General features: G+C 40.2%; 1 protein-coding gene across 5 annotated transcripts in view; it reads left to right on the top strand.

The window, feature by feature from the left end:
- The window catches only part of HYAL4 (hyaluronidase 4), a 96,153-nt gene extending 82,683 nt beyond the window's left edge, over positions 1-13,470 (top strand). For all 5 annotated transcript variants that reach the window (XM_041727461.1, XM_041727458.1, XM_041727459.1 and 2 more), the window contains 3 exons: positions 5,961-6,956; positions 11,191-11,280; positions 13,032-13,470. In XM_041727461.1, the coding sequence (XP_041583395.1) occupies positions 5,979-6,956; positions 11,191-11,280; positions 13,032-13,433 (1,470 nt within the window). In that variant the 5' untranslated portion in view covers positions 5,961-5,978 and the 3' untranslated portion in view covers positions 13,434-13,470. The remainder of the gene's footprint in view (positions 1-5,960; positions 6,957-11,190; positions 11,281-13,031) is intronic.
- The last annotated feature ends 946 nt before the right edge of the window (positions 13,471-14,416 follow it).

Below are 14,416 nucleotides of genomic sequence, written 5' to 3'. Positions count from 1 at the left end.
AATTTTCCATTAGCACGAGTGACACTGAAATAGTCGTTTTTATGTACTTAACAGAACTTAAGCTTATATTTTAGGGAGACTGGCAGGGAAGCATTTTCATACAATCAAAATAATCCAGGAGTTTTAAAATTTGTTCTGATGGAGGGACATCGTGCTCTTTGATAAAGGCATGAAATAGAGTTGTAATAAAACGAGTACATAATGATGAATTTGGGGATTTAAAGAGACATTATCACATAGTGGATTATATTATAAACCAAGTTTAAGAGATATTGGCACCAAGTTTTTAAGATAAATATATGGGAAAAACTTAAGTGAGAAACTTCTATCCATTACAGTATATTTTTTTCTTCTGCTGGAACATCCAGCTTTCACAGTATTGATATTTCACAATACTGATGAGAGAAGAACTTAATCATTAGGAGAAGACACTGATTGAAAGTCTAAGTCAATTGACAATGACTAAGGCAGTAACATCCTTCAAAGGAAAGAATAGATGCCTATTATTGGCTTTGCTTTAATGAGATTTTATTAGAAAGCAGGTCAGCAATTAGCTCTACAGAGCTGAGGGTACAGCTTTGAACTAAGTGGTTCTGCTGTATCTTCCATTCTTTTTTTTTTTTTCAAGATTTATTTATTTATTCATGAGAGATACACACAGAGAGAGGCAGAGACACAGGCAGAGGGAGAAGCAGGTTCCTCACAGGAAGCCTGATGTGGGACTCGATCTGGATTCTGGGATCATGACCAGAGCCCAACCGCTGAGCCACCCCGGCGTCCCTATATCTTCCATTCTGATAAATATTTATGCATATATTTGTATTACTGGCAACAAAATTTCACTTTGGTCAAACCTTTCCTGAAAGGCTTGGAAATAAAACACTGCATTTTAAAATTTCTCCCCCAAATGGGGTTCACTGGGATCCCCACCTAGGGATCATGACCTTCAGGATACTCTTTTAAATCTTACTGATTGGGGGGGGATCCCTGGGTGGCCCAGTGGTTTGGCACCTGCCTTTGGCCCAGGGCGCGATCCTCGAGTCTCAGGATTGAGTCCCGTGTCAGGCTCCCAGCGTGGGGCCTGCTTCTCCCTCTCTCTGTGTCTCTGCCTCTCTCTCTCTCTCTCTCTCTCTCTCTCTCTGAATAAATTTAAAAAATAAATAAATAAATAAATCTTACTGATTTAGGGGCAGACACTTGGCATCTTAAAGTTTTGATAACAAAATCTCAATATCATGAAAAAAAGAAACAAGAGTTGTAGATCTGGAAAATTAATTCCTCCTACCAATACATTGAGATGGGTGTGGGTATGTATGTGTTTAAAAGCCTTCCCAGAGTCTTCCGTCTATTTAGAATTTAGAGTTGCAGTCAAAATTAAAACAAAACTAGCAGGATTAATTTATAGATTTATAATATTATTATATTTCTCTTCTGGTGATTGATACAAATACTGTAAAATTCTGAATATCTGGGTTGCAGCACTCTCATCTCTATCCTGGATTATTGCAAGAGCCTCCTGTTGGGCTTCCTGCTGCTTCTCTTTTGTGCTCTTTCCCTTCTGGGCTTGCCTAACAGAGCAGCCAGAGGAATCCAGTTAAACCCAATTCAGACCAGGTCATTGTTCTCTCAAAACCTTCTTTTTTTTTTTTTTTTTGCACGGCCCGGGGCCCTCCCCCTCTCAAAACCTTCTAATTCTTTCCCATCTCACTTAGAATGAAAGCCAGAGTCCCAGCAAAGCTCTACAAGACCCTCACACTTACCTCTCTCTTTTACCTGGCCACCAGTTTCTTTGAAGTTCTTCAAACATGGCAGGCATCCTCCTGCCTCAGGGCCTTTGCACCTATGTGCCTCCCATGCTTTCTCAGATATCCTTCAGGCTTACTTCTTTTCTCTTGTAGATCAGTGAGGCCTTCCCATCTACAATGAATCCCTGCCTTTTTTTTTTCCATTACAACTTTCCAATGTACTATACATTTTATGTACTCATCCTGTTTATCATTTGTCTCCCCTGAAAAGGTTTAAACCTTAGAGGGCAGGGTTTTTTGTTTGCTTTGTTCACTATTGTATTCCTAGTACTTACCGTGGGAAGCCTGGTATATAGGTGCTCAATAAATATTTCTTGAACACTAAGTACTGCCTTCACACAGGTGTCAATGCCCCGAAGACTACCTGGACCACACCTACAGTTGAATGAGTTGGGTTTATTACATGTTACAGCAAGGGAAAACGTGCAGCATGAGGAACTGTGAGGTTTCTCAGTAAGAGGGTATCAGCAAGAGCCTGGGAATAGAACTTCAGTTTTAGTTGGGTCATCTGGCAGAGGGTCTAAGGAAATGGATGTTTGGTCCATTGGATGCTGTCAAAAAGCCGGAGCATATCTATAATTGGGTAAAGAACAGCAGTTGTTCATTCAGCAAGAGAGAGGGATGTTCGGTATTGTCTGGGGGGCACGCTGACCTTGTTTTTATCTGTGCTTGGGCAAAATGAAAACGTGGCCTTGCTTTGTTTCATTTTGTCACAGCCTGAGATCAAACTTGTTTGAGGTTGGTATTCTGTGAAATTGTTAGTCTAACAGGAGAATAACATGGCATGGCTCTAAGTGCCTCCAGCTTCTGAAATCTGGATGTTGCTTTTGTTTTTTCCCCTTAAATGTATCACAAGCAGCTACACACTTGTGGAGGAGTGAGTGGAGAAATAGGTGTAAGGAGAGGATAGAAACTTCTCTGTTCTCTGCAGACTCTTGTAAGTCCACATGTCGAGCCTGTCTCACAGGGGACCCCCCTTTTTCACCATCCTCCACGTCGGAATGGGGTGAGGACTGAGGCCTGCTCAGTGTAAGGCAGTCCCCCCTTTTCTGTTATCTTTGTCACATTCCCCACTAGTGGGCTAAACAAGTCAGAGCAGTTTCAGCTAAGCCTTCCTCCTGGTGGCTCTTCTTTCTACTGCGGGAGGGGTTTGAGGAGAAAGCTACCTCCCTTTCCTCTCAGGTTTTCAGGGTTGTGTCACTTTGCTGGGAGTCATTTGTTCAGGGGCTTTCAAAATACCTTCACAGAACTTTCCATGGTGAGGGGAGGGAACTAGTCCTTCGTATATGTTCCCAGAACAAACCCTATTCCCACAAAGAGAAAACTAGGTGATAAAATCTAGGGGGGACATCCAAGTTAAACTCCTCACTTATCCCCACCTCCGATATCTTGCCCCCAACGCTTCCTAAAATTCCACCAATTAGAGATTTGCTTAAAGAAGCAAACCTTCCTGGGATGATTGTAAGGAAGCAAAGAAGGGTGTTGCTACTGGTGACTCCTGGTTCAGTGTAACTGCACAGACAAGAGACAGGTGGAGCTGGGCAGTGAGGATTTGAGTGGTTCACAGCGGTTCTGAGGCCAAGGGCACGTTTGGAAGGGCAGGCATGGGGAGGTTCCCTGATGCAGAAAGGAGGGTGGGAGAAGCAGCCAGCCAATGATTGCACAGTGCAGGCAGGGGACCCTAAAACTTGCTGACAGGTGCCGAGTGAAGGGATCTCCTCTCAGCGAGCTATGTTTAATTAGGTGAATGACAGAAGGTGCACCAGCACCCTGTCCTGCATGCGCAGGAAGCAGAAAGCTGAGACCAAACAGGTGACACAGGCACTGAATTGTCCTTTTTTTTTTTTTTTTTTTTTTTGCTTGTATTTGTTGTGTAAAGCTGCACATTTTATTAGGAGTTCTAGGGACACCTGGGTGGCTCAGTGGTTTAGCACCGCCTTCAGCTCAGGTCGTGATCCTGGGGTCCTGGGATCGAGCCCGCATGGGGCTCCCTGCCAGCAGCCTGCTTCTTTCTCTGCCTGTGTCTCTGCCTCTCTCTCTCTGTGTCTCTCATGAATAAATAAATAAAATCTTAAACAAAAAAAAGGAGTTCTGCCTACCACCTGCCATGGAAAGTGCACCTCCCATCCATCCACCAGAATCTGGGGAATAAGGAGGAGAGAATCGCTTGGTAACTTTGTAATGAATGGGCGAGGATTTCTGAGGCAGTAATGAGGGGGTTGACCAAAGGGAAAACAGTAATCAGTGGAAAGCAGTGTTTTGAATAAAACTCAAAGCAGAAAGTGTTCTGATAGGTTAGATTTTTATATATACATATATAGCCTTCTCTAACATAAAGTGAATTTTAACTTTAGCAAAAGCTTTTTCTCCTCTATTGACGAAAACATATGCAGATAAATCCATTTTTCTTATCTTGAGGCAGACTGTAAAAAAATCAAAGATAAGGAACATTTTAAGGACCATGATTCTTATCGTATTCATAAAATTATATTCCCTTTAAAATACCATTCTCCTGGGGCGCGTGGGTGGTGAAGCTGGTTAAACATCTGCCTTCTGCTCAGGTAGTGATCCCAGAGTCCTGGGATCACCCGGCATCAGGCTCCCTGCTCAGTGGGGAGCCTACTTCTCCCTCTCCCTCTGTGCATCCCCCTGCTTGTGTTCTTTCTCTCTCTGTGTCAAATAAATAAAATCTTTTAAAAAGAAAATACCATTCTTTTCAAATCATAATTTATACCTTCAGTATAACATATATGTTAATAAGTGAGGTAATCTTACCCATCTTTGTGCTATGGAGGAATACAGATATTTATTCAATTTATGGATGAAGAAAATATCTACCTCCATAGCACTTGAAAACTGATATTTTTGTATCTATCCATTTACTTAGTACTCCTTAAATGTCTTTGAATAAAGCTTTACATATTATTTTAGTAATTGGCCTGTTCAGATTTTCTAGTTTTCATAAATTATTTTATTTATTTTTTCGTAAAGTATTTTAAATTTTGGTTTTACTCCGTGTTCTAGACCTAAAAAATGTTATACAGTTTAGCTGGTGACATCTAGTGGTGAAAAATGATGAGTACATACAACATGCAGTGCTTGCAGCTTTGCTGATGGAAATATTCAAAAACCACAGATTCCATGGAAAAAAAACCTATGTCAGTCGGAGTTTCTAGTTGTAACCAATCAAAACAAAATCTCACTGATTTGAGCCAAAAAGTGCTGTCCCAGGAGGACAATGTTGCCACTTAACACCAACACCATGGATATGTGGTTCTGGATGCCCCAATAGGAGCTGCCACTCCTGGACATGGGAATTTCTGGCACCACCACCTTTCAGGTTCTTTGGTTCTTAAGATGTCAATTCAAAGTCTAGGGTAGGAAGAAAGGCACACACACACACACACACACACACACACACACACAAACAAGGTCTAGAGTAGGATGGATCTTGGCCACTAACACATATGGGTACCCTAGCTGCAAGGGAGCCTATGTAAGCATCTGGACGTTTGGGCTTACTTAATGAAACAATAAAAAGTTATTATAAGATTAAATGAGATGACTATTTGATAAAGTACTTAATCTTGGTGCCCAGAATTTGATGAGTTTTCCAGAATGATAGTTGATACAATTCTACATTTTTATTCAATCGTGAGCTTTTTTTGAGGTTAAGGACCACATCTTGTTCATTTTATATTCTGGACATAGGGTATGAAGTTCTGTGAGTGTTTTTCGTTTTTTGTTTTGTTTTGTTTTTGTTTTTGTTTTTTAGATTTTTAAAATTTATTCATGAGAGACACAGACAGAGAGGCAGAGACATAGGCAGAGGGGAGAAGCTGGGAGCCTGATATGGGACTCGATTCCAGGAACCCAGGATCACTACCTGAGCTGAAGGCATATGCTCAATCACTGAGCCACCCAGGCATCCCAGTTCCATGAATATTTATTAAATTGCACTGCTTGCCTCTGAATAGAAGCAAGCTTCTATTCTACCCTTGCTTCTATATCTCAATTTATGTATAGTCCTCTTTCAAACCTTTAAAAAAAAAGCACTTTAAAATAGAAATATATACCAATAATAATAATATCCATCCAGTATTTAAATTTTTTTCCTCCAAATTATCACTAATAGAAAATTACATCTCCCTACAGGTCTTCCACAGTACATTAATGCAGAAGATAAGATTTTATCTTATGAAAGTATTATCTGATGGACAATTAAGGCTTTGTGTTGTTCAACCAATACATCTCACATCATGGCTGCTCATATTCTTCATTCTGAAGTCTATCTCTTCTCTAAAACCTGCCCGGCTTCCAATTTATCAAAGGAAACCTTTTATAGCTGCTTGGAATGCCCCAACGGATCAGTGTTTGATAAAATACAATATAGGATTAAATTTGAAAATGTTTCAGGTTATTGGAAGCCCACTGGCCAAGGCCAGGGGGCAAAATATCACTATATTTTATGTCAACAGATTGGGGTACTATCCATGGTATACATCACAGGGGGTTCCCATTAATGGGGGTCTCCCCCAGAACATAAGTTTGCAAGTGCATCTAGAAAAAGCTGACCAAGATATTAATTATTACATCCCTGCTGAAGATTTCAATGGACTTGCTGTTATAGACTGGGAATACTGGCGACCTCAGTGGGCCCGTAACTGGAACACAAAAGATGTCTACAGACAGAAGTCAAGAAAACTGATTTCTGACATGCAAGAGAATGTATCAGCTACTGATATTGAATATTTAGCCAAAGCAACCTTTGAAGAAAGTGCAAAAGCTTTCATGAAGGAAACCATTGAATTGGGAATTAAGAGTAGACCCAAGGGCCTCTGGGGTTATTATTTATATCCTGATTGCCACAATTATAATGTTTATGCCCCGAATTATACTGGGTCATGCCCAGAAGAGGAAGTTTTGAGAAACAATGAGCTCTCTTGGCTCTGGAATAGTAGTGCTGCTTTATATCCTTCTATTGGTGTCAGAAAATCTCTTGAAAACAATGAAAACATTTTGCGCTTCTCGCGATTTCGAGTGCATGAATCCCTGAGGATCTCCACCATGACATCCCATGATTACGCTCTGCCTATCTTTGTCTACACAAGGCTAGGCTACAGAAATGAGCCCTTATTTTTTCTTTCTAAGGTAAGACATCCCTTGCAAAGATGGGGAGATTTCCATCCTGTTCTTAAAAGAGACTTTTTTTTTCTTCAAGGTTTTATCTATTTATTTGAGAGACTGAGAGCACAAGCAGGGCGAGGAGCAGAAGGAGAGGGAGAAACAGACTCCTGCTGAGCAGGGAACCCCATACAGGGTTGATTGCAGAACCCTGATGTCATGACCTTAGCCAGAGGCTGATGCTTAGCCTACTGAGCCACCAAGATGCCCCTAAAACAGACATTTCTTTGTTAATTCTCTTCTTTGAAGAATTCCCAATTATGCTCTTTCCTTTTTTTTTAATTTTTTTTTTTTTTTATTTATTTATGATAGTCACAGAGAGAGAGAGAGGCAGAGACACAGGCAGAGGGAGAAGCAGGCTCCATGCACCGGGAGCCCGACGTGGGATTCGATCCTGGGTCTCCAGGATCGCGCCCTGGGCCAAAGGCAGGCGCCAAACCTCTGCGCCACCCAGGGATCCCAATTATGCTCTTTCCTAAGAGCATAATTGTTCCTAAACTACCATCCACTTAGACTCTTTATTTATGCCAACTGAATCTTAATTATTTATCATTCTTTTAAGGAACATGGTATGGAAGGAAGGTTAGAAGGCAATAAGAACAACTCCTCCCCACTTTCCTCCCCAACTTTGATGGTGCTCCCTCATGATTGGCCTTTATTGGAGCAGGTAGTGGTGGACCAGCTGGAAAGTCAGAGAGGGGATTTTAAAATGGAGTAGTTTGCTCACACATGTGGAAGTGTAATTGGAAGTGTTCTTGCTTCTGGCCTCACCATCTAATATCAAGAGGAAAATGTTTTCTTTGTAATGTGTAATACCGGTTTTGATAAAAGGTACAAGAGAGGCACAACAATGTGAATACATGTAACACTACTGAACTATACACTTAGAAATGGTGAAGGTTGGGATCCCTGGGTGGCGCAGTGGTTTAGCGCCTGCCTTTGGCCCAGGGTGTGATCCTGGAGACCCGGGATCAAATCCCACATCGGGCTCCCAGTGCATGGAGCCTGCTTCTCCCTCGGCCTGAGTCTCTGCCTCTCTCTCTCTCTCTCTCTCTGTGTGACTATCATAAATAAAAAAAAAAAAAAAATGGTGAAGGTAGTAAATTTTATATGTCTTTTTACCACAATTAAATAGTTCTTAAAAATTAAAAAAAATTTTTAAAGGCATAGGGGCATTACAAATCTGCAAAAAGTAGGTGGATCTATAGATTTAGCCATCTGGTTTATTCTTGACTCTATGACCATAGCTAATGGAAAGTTGGTAAGAATGGTGCAAGTTTTTAAATTCCATCATAAATTCATCACCAGTCCATGATTTTGCAATCCTAGGTTAAAACTTACAAATACAAGTTTTAGTCTATTTATTTTACTATTGTAGCCAAAGACCTCCCATAAACCACAAGGGTAACTTTTAAAATAGATGAACTTTTGGCCCAATTATCTCTCCCTTCTTCTCCCCTTGCTACTCTACTCACTCAGATGGAAACTTCTAGAAATAAAAACTTAAAAGCAGATGACACTCTAGTGGTTGGACTTGGATAATTATGTGTAGACTTACTATGTTAAGAAGAGCTGAGACTCGTTCAGGCTTTTACATGGGTGGTATAGTGGTATTTTAAGATATTATTGGATACTATGGGCTTATCACATTTCTTCCTTCTCCACCATTACAAGTTTCAATTCATCAGTGTGTCTTAAAATATAAAGATGTTCTGACTGTGAGGCACCCAAGGGAGAAGGCTCATCCAGATGAGGATGTTAGTATGACCAATAGGTATCTATGGAGCATATAGGGAGTACAGCTTAATCCTCAGAGGAAGAAAAGGCACAGATGTATCGGGATTTGGTAAATGCTAAGCCTTGGACACCATTGATGAGGTCAGTAAGAAAAAAAAGTCTTTATTGTGAACTGATATTTGTACTTCCAGAAAAGTCAGCAACAAATGATTAATAACGATAGGAAATCAATACTACCCAGGAGGTTTAAAAAGTTCTCTAGAACTTCTTGACCCTGGAACTGAAAGTTAAATACTACTTCCTTCTATGAAACTTCTTTACATTTTATATTTGGCTTAAACAAATTTCTATCTTTGATGATAATACATTTACTTTTGAAAGAAATAATAAACTTTAAAGGATGAAGTGTTCATATTGAAAGATTAGTTTAGACTACTGGTACATTGTGCACATTCTATAAACCTAGATAAGCTTCCTTGAGTAGCTATAACCTCAGAAATGTTTCTGTTCCAAAGAAATAAGGAACAAAGGTTAGGGTCTCATTAAGAAACAGCTCTCAGGCAGCCCTGGTGGCTTAGCCGTTTAGCGCCGCCTTCAGCCCAGGGTGTGATTCTGGAGACTCCGGATCGAGTCCCGCGTCAAGCTCCCAGCATGGAGCCTGGTTCTCTCTCTGTATCTCTAATAAATAAAAAATATTAAAAAAAAAAAAAAAAAAAAGAAGAAGCAGCTCTCTTTGACAGGCCCAGGAATCATTCTGTAACATTCTGAAAACTTTCTGAATGGGAAGGTATTTCCAAATATTTCAAACCATCAGTTCAGCCACCATTTTACTCTACCCTCTGTAAAAATATGCCCACAAAATTTTTGAAACCTTTTGAAACGATATTCATTTACACCAAATCATAAATGACAAATAATGGCTTCCATTTCTAATCTTCCCCAAGATAGCTGCACTTTATTTTTAAGATTTTTTATTTTTAAGTAATCTCTATACCCATTGTGGGGCTCGAACTTAACAAACCTGAAGTCAAGAGTCATATGTTTCACTGGCTGAGCCAGAGTAGTGGTGTATGTGTGTGTTTGCACAAGTATATACAAACATATATAGTTAGGATTACAAAAATGATTTAACAATAAGTAGCAAATTTCCTCACCTATCCAGACCTCAGTACCTCAGTGTCTTAAGATATACAACGAGGCACTATTACCTGTCCTACCTACCTAGCGGTAATACTATGAAAATCAAATGAGAAAATTTGAGACGCTACAAAAATATATGTAATATAGAGTTTCTGATTCAGCATGGTAAGAAGCTTGGAAATTGCCACTCCATCCTAACAAGTGAAAAACTAAACAGACTGAAAAATCAAAGCTTCATAAAAAAAAGAAAAAAGAAAAAGAAAAATCAACTCTTTTTAGATTCATGAGGACACAAGACAAATTCCTGCCCTCAAAATTTGAGAGGCAGACAGGTGAATACAGAGAATCACAACTTACTAGATCAGAAATCTCTGTGGGAACCACTGCCAGAGTAGGGAAATCTGAATTACAATTGATGAGTTGCTAGAGACTCAGTGAAGACAAATCTGAGAAATAAAAACTCCAGGGGACTCAGTCATGGGTGGGTATGTACTTTTGTGAGTTTTCCCTCTAAAAGCTTATCAGGTGCTCACAATGAATATCAGAGAAAAATCTTATGCATCTAGCAGGGGGCAGGAGAAAAAGAACTGTTTTGAATACTCAACAACATTCTGTTCTTCTTAACAAGGTCTGCCCTCAGGAGAAACTATTTAACCAGAGCCAAACCTACTGGGGACTTAGCAGAGCCTAAGTGAAGGGGGCGGGGGTGGGGGGTGGGGGGGTGGAATAAATACTCAACTCCAGTTGGCTCCAGTCTCCCACTTGCAAGGGAAATGCCCTGCTCTAGCCCCATCTAGCCAGCCTATCTCACCTAAGAAGGGGCTAGACCAAATTAGAGCCTGCAGGGCCTTAACACTGTATTGCTTTGCCTGGTCTTGGGATCTAAATGACACAAACCCCCTCCGGGTCCCTGTGGAGGCAAAGTCCTCAGGGGAGTGTTGCAAACAGGGAAGAGAATTTAGCTAAGAGGAATGCAAGGTATTCTTTACATTCGGAGAAGAAAAATTTCTGGGCCATGTACGGATGGCTGGTTTGTGTGCATGTGACCTTAGTTGACTTTGATTAAACAGCTTCTGTTGGCTATTTCTAGGCTGTCATCAAAATAATATCCTATTTGGGAAAATTCAAGCTTTTCCTTAAAAATATTTAGTATGCTCTTCCATGTGAATATGGAGTATAACTTTGAGCCTTGGTTTATTCAATATCTATTTTACTCTGAGAACTAAAGAATCATCCTATTATATTGAACTCAACCTCGAATCCTAATCCCTGGCATGCTGTTTTATAGCCAAATGAATAATGAACTCTATTGTCTTCAATCTAGCAAGATCTAATCAGTACTATTGGAGAAAGTGCTGCCTTGGGAGCTGCAGGCATTGTTATCTGGGGAGACATGAATTTAACTTCGTCTGAGGTAAGGCAGTACCTTGAAGGTATAGTTAATATTATTTAAAGTATTTGCTCTTTTTTTTTTATAGCTAACTCCAGTTGGAGCTCTCATGGCTCCCACAATAAACCAGCTTTAGACTTCAAGTCCAAATCAGTGCCTAATACATAGAAGGAGCTCAATAGTATTATTAACTTTTGTTAAGATAGTAATCATATTACTGACATTTGTAGACTATTATGTGCTGGGATTGTGCTAATTGCTTTTTGTTTTGGATGTGCTCACTTACTGGTCATAATAACCCTTATGCGGTAGGGTTATTTATTTATAAATGAAACAAAAGAGGAAATCCAACTAGGGTAAATAGCTAGTTAGGCGAGTTAATGGCATTAACTGCAGTTTGACTGGAGCCCTTGCATTTAACTACTACATACAATGTGTCATATCCTATTTTGAGAAGAAGAAACAGATGGTAACTTTTTAATCTCCGCATTGAATCTATTTTTTCTTTATGGAGAAGTTAGCTGAAAATTAATAGCATTTAAAATGAGACCTATATAGTTCTTCTCAAATTTCTCCCAGCTCAGATATTATTTACCCTAATAAATCTTTCTAGTTTTCCCCAATCCACATTAGTCACAGCCTCTTCTGTATTTCCAGATGCTGTTTGTTTATATCTCTATAATACGATATGTTTGCCTGGAATTGTAATGCTCGTATCCTCAACACTTTTTGTTAAATTGAATTTTTTGCAAGTTCATGATGATCTGATATTATTCTTAGGATTGCACAGGCTCAATTTGTTGCTGTCAAGGTACCTGTCATGAAACTGTGACAATATAAGGTTAAAGTTTCCTCTGTCTAATATAAGAATTTGGTAGAAGTGGGGAGAATCAATTCCTGACCCTCTAGGTGTGACATTCCCTCCCCCAGCCCATGCGGCTCAAGAGAGGAGCTCCATCAGGATGCTGAGTGCACAAACCAGGTGGCCTCTGTTTAGAACACATAATCGGAACCACAAAAAAATGACCCAGTCAGCCTTCCAGGCTTTCCTGTGTTTCAATTGTGTACAGATGTCCAGAATCCAGGGCAGTTGATATTTGAGCATAAATAACAGGAAAATCTAGGAAGCTACAGGTTGCCACTTAACAATTAACTGGTAGAATATGAGAATTCAGGTTCCTACACAACCCTGAAAGGTGGCCAGAGGACAGCAACTCTGGCATGATTTCTAATTTGGGTTTGTTCTTTTTTTCACATTCCATTAATGTGGGGGGCCAGAAGGAGAAAAAAAAGATGTAAATGGAAAGAAGGCAAGGTCATCATATGCTGACTCTGGGACCCATTGACAAGTTCAGTTGCTTAGCCCTAGTGTAACCTATTCTCCATCTCCTGCCTCTTGGACTTGCATCCTTTCTTTTTTCTTTTTTCTTTTTTCCCTGGAAGGATTATATTTATTTATTCATGAGAGAGAAGCAGAGACATAGGCAGAGGGAGAAGCAGACTCCCTGTGGGAAGCCTGATGTGGGACTCAATCCCAGGACTCTGGGGTCACACCCTGGGCTGAAGGCAGATGCTGAATCACTGAGCCACCCAGGTGCCCCCTTGCAGCTTTCCTGATCAGGTTCCCTGTGTTGCAGCATCTGAGCCTAAGAGATCAACAACAGGAGCCAAATGTTAGGTTTCACTCAGGTCCAAAGAACTGCCTTGTGGGCCCAAATGCTCTAACCCTTTTAGTGCCAAAACCCACTAAGACCCATTTGTTTCTACATTTCTAGGGCAACTGTACAAAGGTGAAGCAGTATGTGAGTTCTGACTTAGGACACTACATAGTCAATGTGACCAGAGCGGCTGAGGTGTGCAGCCTTCACCTGTGCAGGAGTAACGGGAGATGCATAAGGAAGGTATGGAAAGCTCCTGATTACCTGCACTTGAACCCTGCAAGTTACCACATAGAGGCCTCCAAGGATGGAGAATTTATTGTGAAAGGAAAAGCATCTGATATGGACCTGGAAGCGTTGGAGGAGAAGTTTTCCTGTCACTGTTATCAGGGATACGAAGGAGCCGACTGTAGAGGAACAAAGACGGCTGACGGCTGCTCTGGGGTTTTCTCTTTTTCTAGCTCACTAATAACACTATGCCTGCTGGTTTTAGCAGGTTATCAGAGTATCTGGTCATGACATAATTGAGTTTAAATGGAACTGTGTGCCCTCTAGAGTAGTCACTTAAAGAAAAGATGAAACTTAGGACTTTTTTTTTTTTCTCTTATGAAATACATTGAAAAGGTAGCATAAGTAGACATTATGTACGTCACTTAACATAAACAAGAGCATATTGCTTTATTTGGCCCTGATTTGGTTAAGAAACCAGATCCAGGAATAAAATCAGTGCAGTCCTCTTCCTTACTGGAATGTTTAAGCTGTATTCAAACTAGACCCATATATTTTAGTCTTTATATGAACATATGTGTATGTACATATACATATTAAATTATTGATTTCAAAGCCTGTGGGTGTTTTTTTGTTTGTTTGTTTGTTTTGCCTAGAAATGTATTAAGGACAGATTGCTAAGCAATTATCTGAATCAATGGAAGAAGTCACCTCAGGGTATGAACTGGTCACTCGGTCTACTGAAAAGGACCAAATGCAAAGTTCCTTGTCCCAGCCTTAGGTTCACACTGGGCTTCTGTTCCCCACCTGAGCTCACTGAGTGCAAAACTAGGTCCTGATGTAGCTTCTCATGGGAGGTGCAGAGGCTGAGGCAAATGGAACTGTTTTCAACTCATTGCAAAGCCATCTATTCCAATATGGGGCTTCTCTTTTCCACTATGAGTCCTTCTTTCACAGACCGTGGCAATTTAAACACCGTAAAAGGCTTCAGGATAGTATTCACGTTTGCCTAGGCTGACATTGCTCTAAATCCAGAAATTGATGTCATGCTAATAAAAATGTAGTTTGTGTCTTTTGCAACAAAAATCATCACTAAAAATATATTTAATAAACATTTAAGGGACCCAGAAGTGCCATTGAGAAGGGGTTCTACCAAAAATATTTGATATTTTGGTTCCCACATGTAAGTTTTTAAGCAGTGGTTTAGAGTCAGTTTGAATCTAATTTAAATCATGCTTTCATTACTCAACTGGATGTGCAACTCTAGGTAAGTT

Source organism: Vulpes lagopus, chromosome 13 (genome assembly GCF_018345385.1).
Source record: "Vulpes lagopus strain Blue_001 chromosome 13, ASM1834538v1, whole genome shotgun sequence".
NCBI lineage: Eukaryota > Metazoa > Chordata > Mammalia > Carnivora > Canidae > Vulpes > Vulpes lagopus.
The sequence above is the reverse complement of the archived record's forward strand: the minus strand, read 5'-3'. Positions and strand labels throughout refer to the sequence as shown.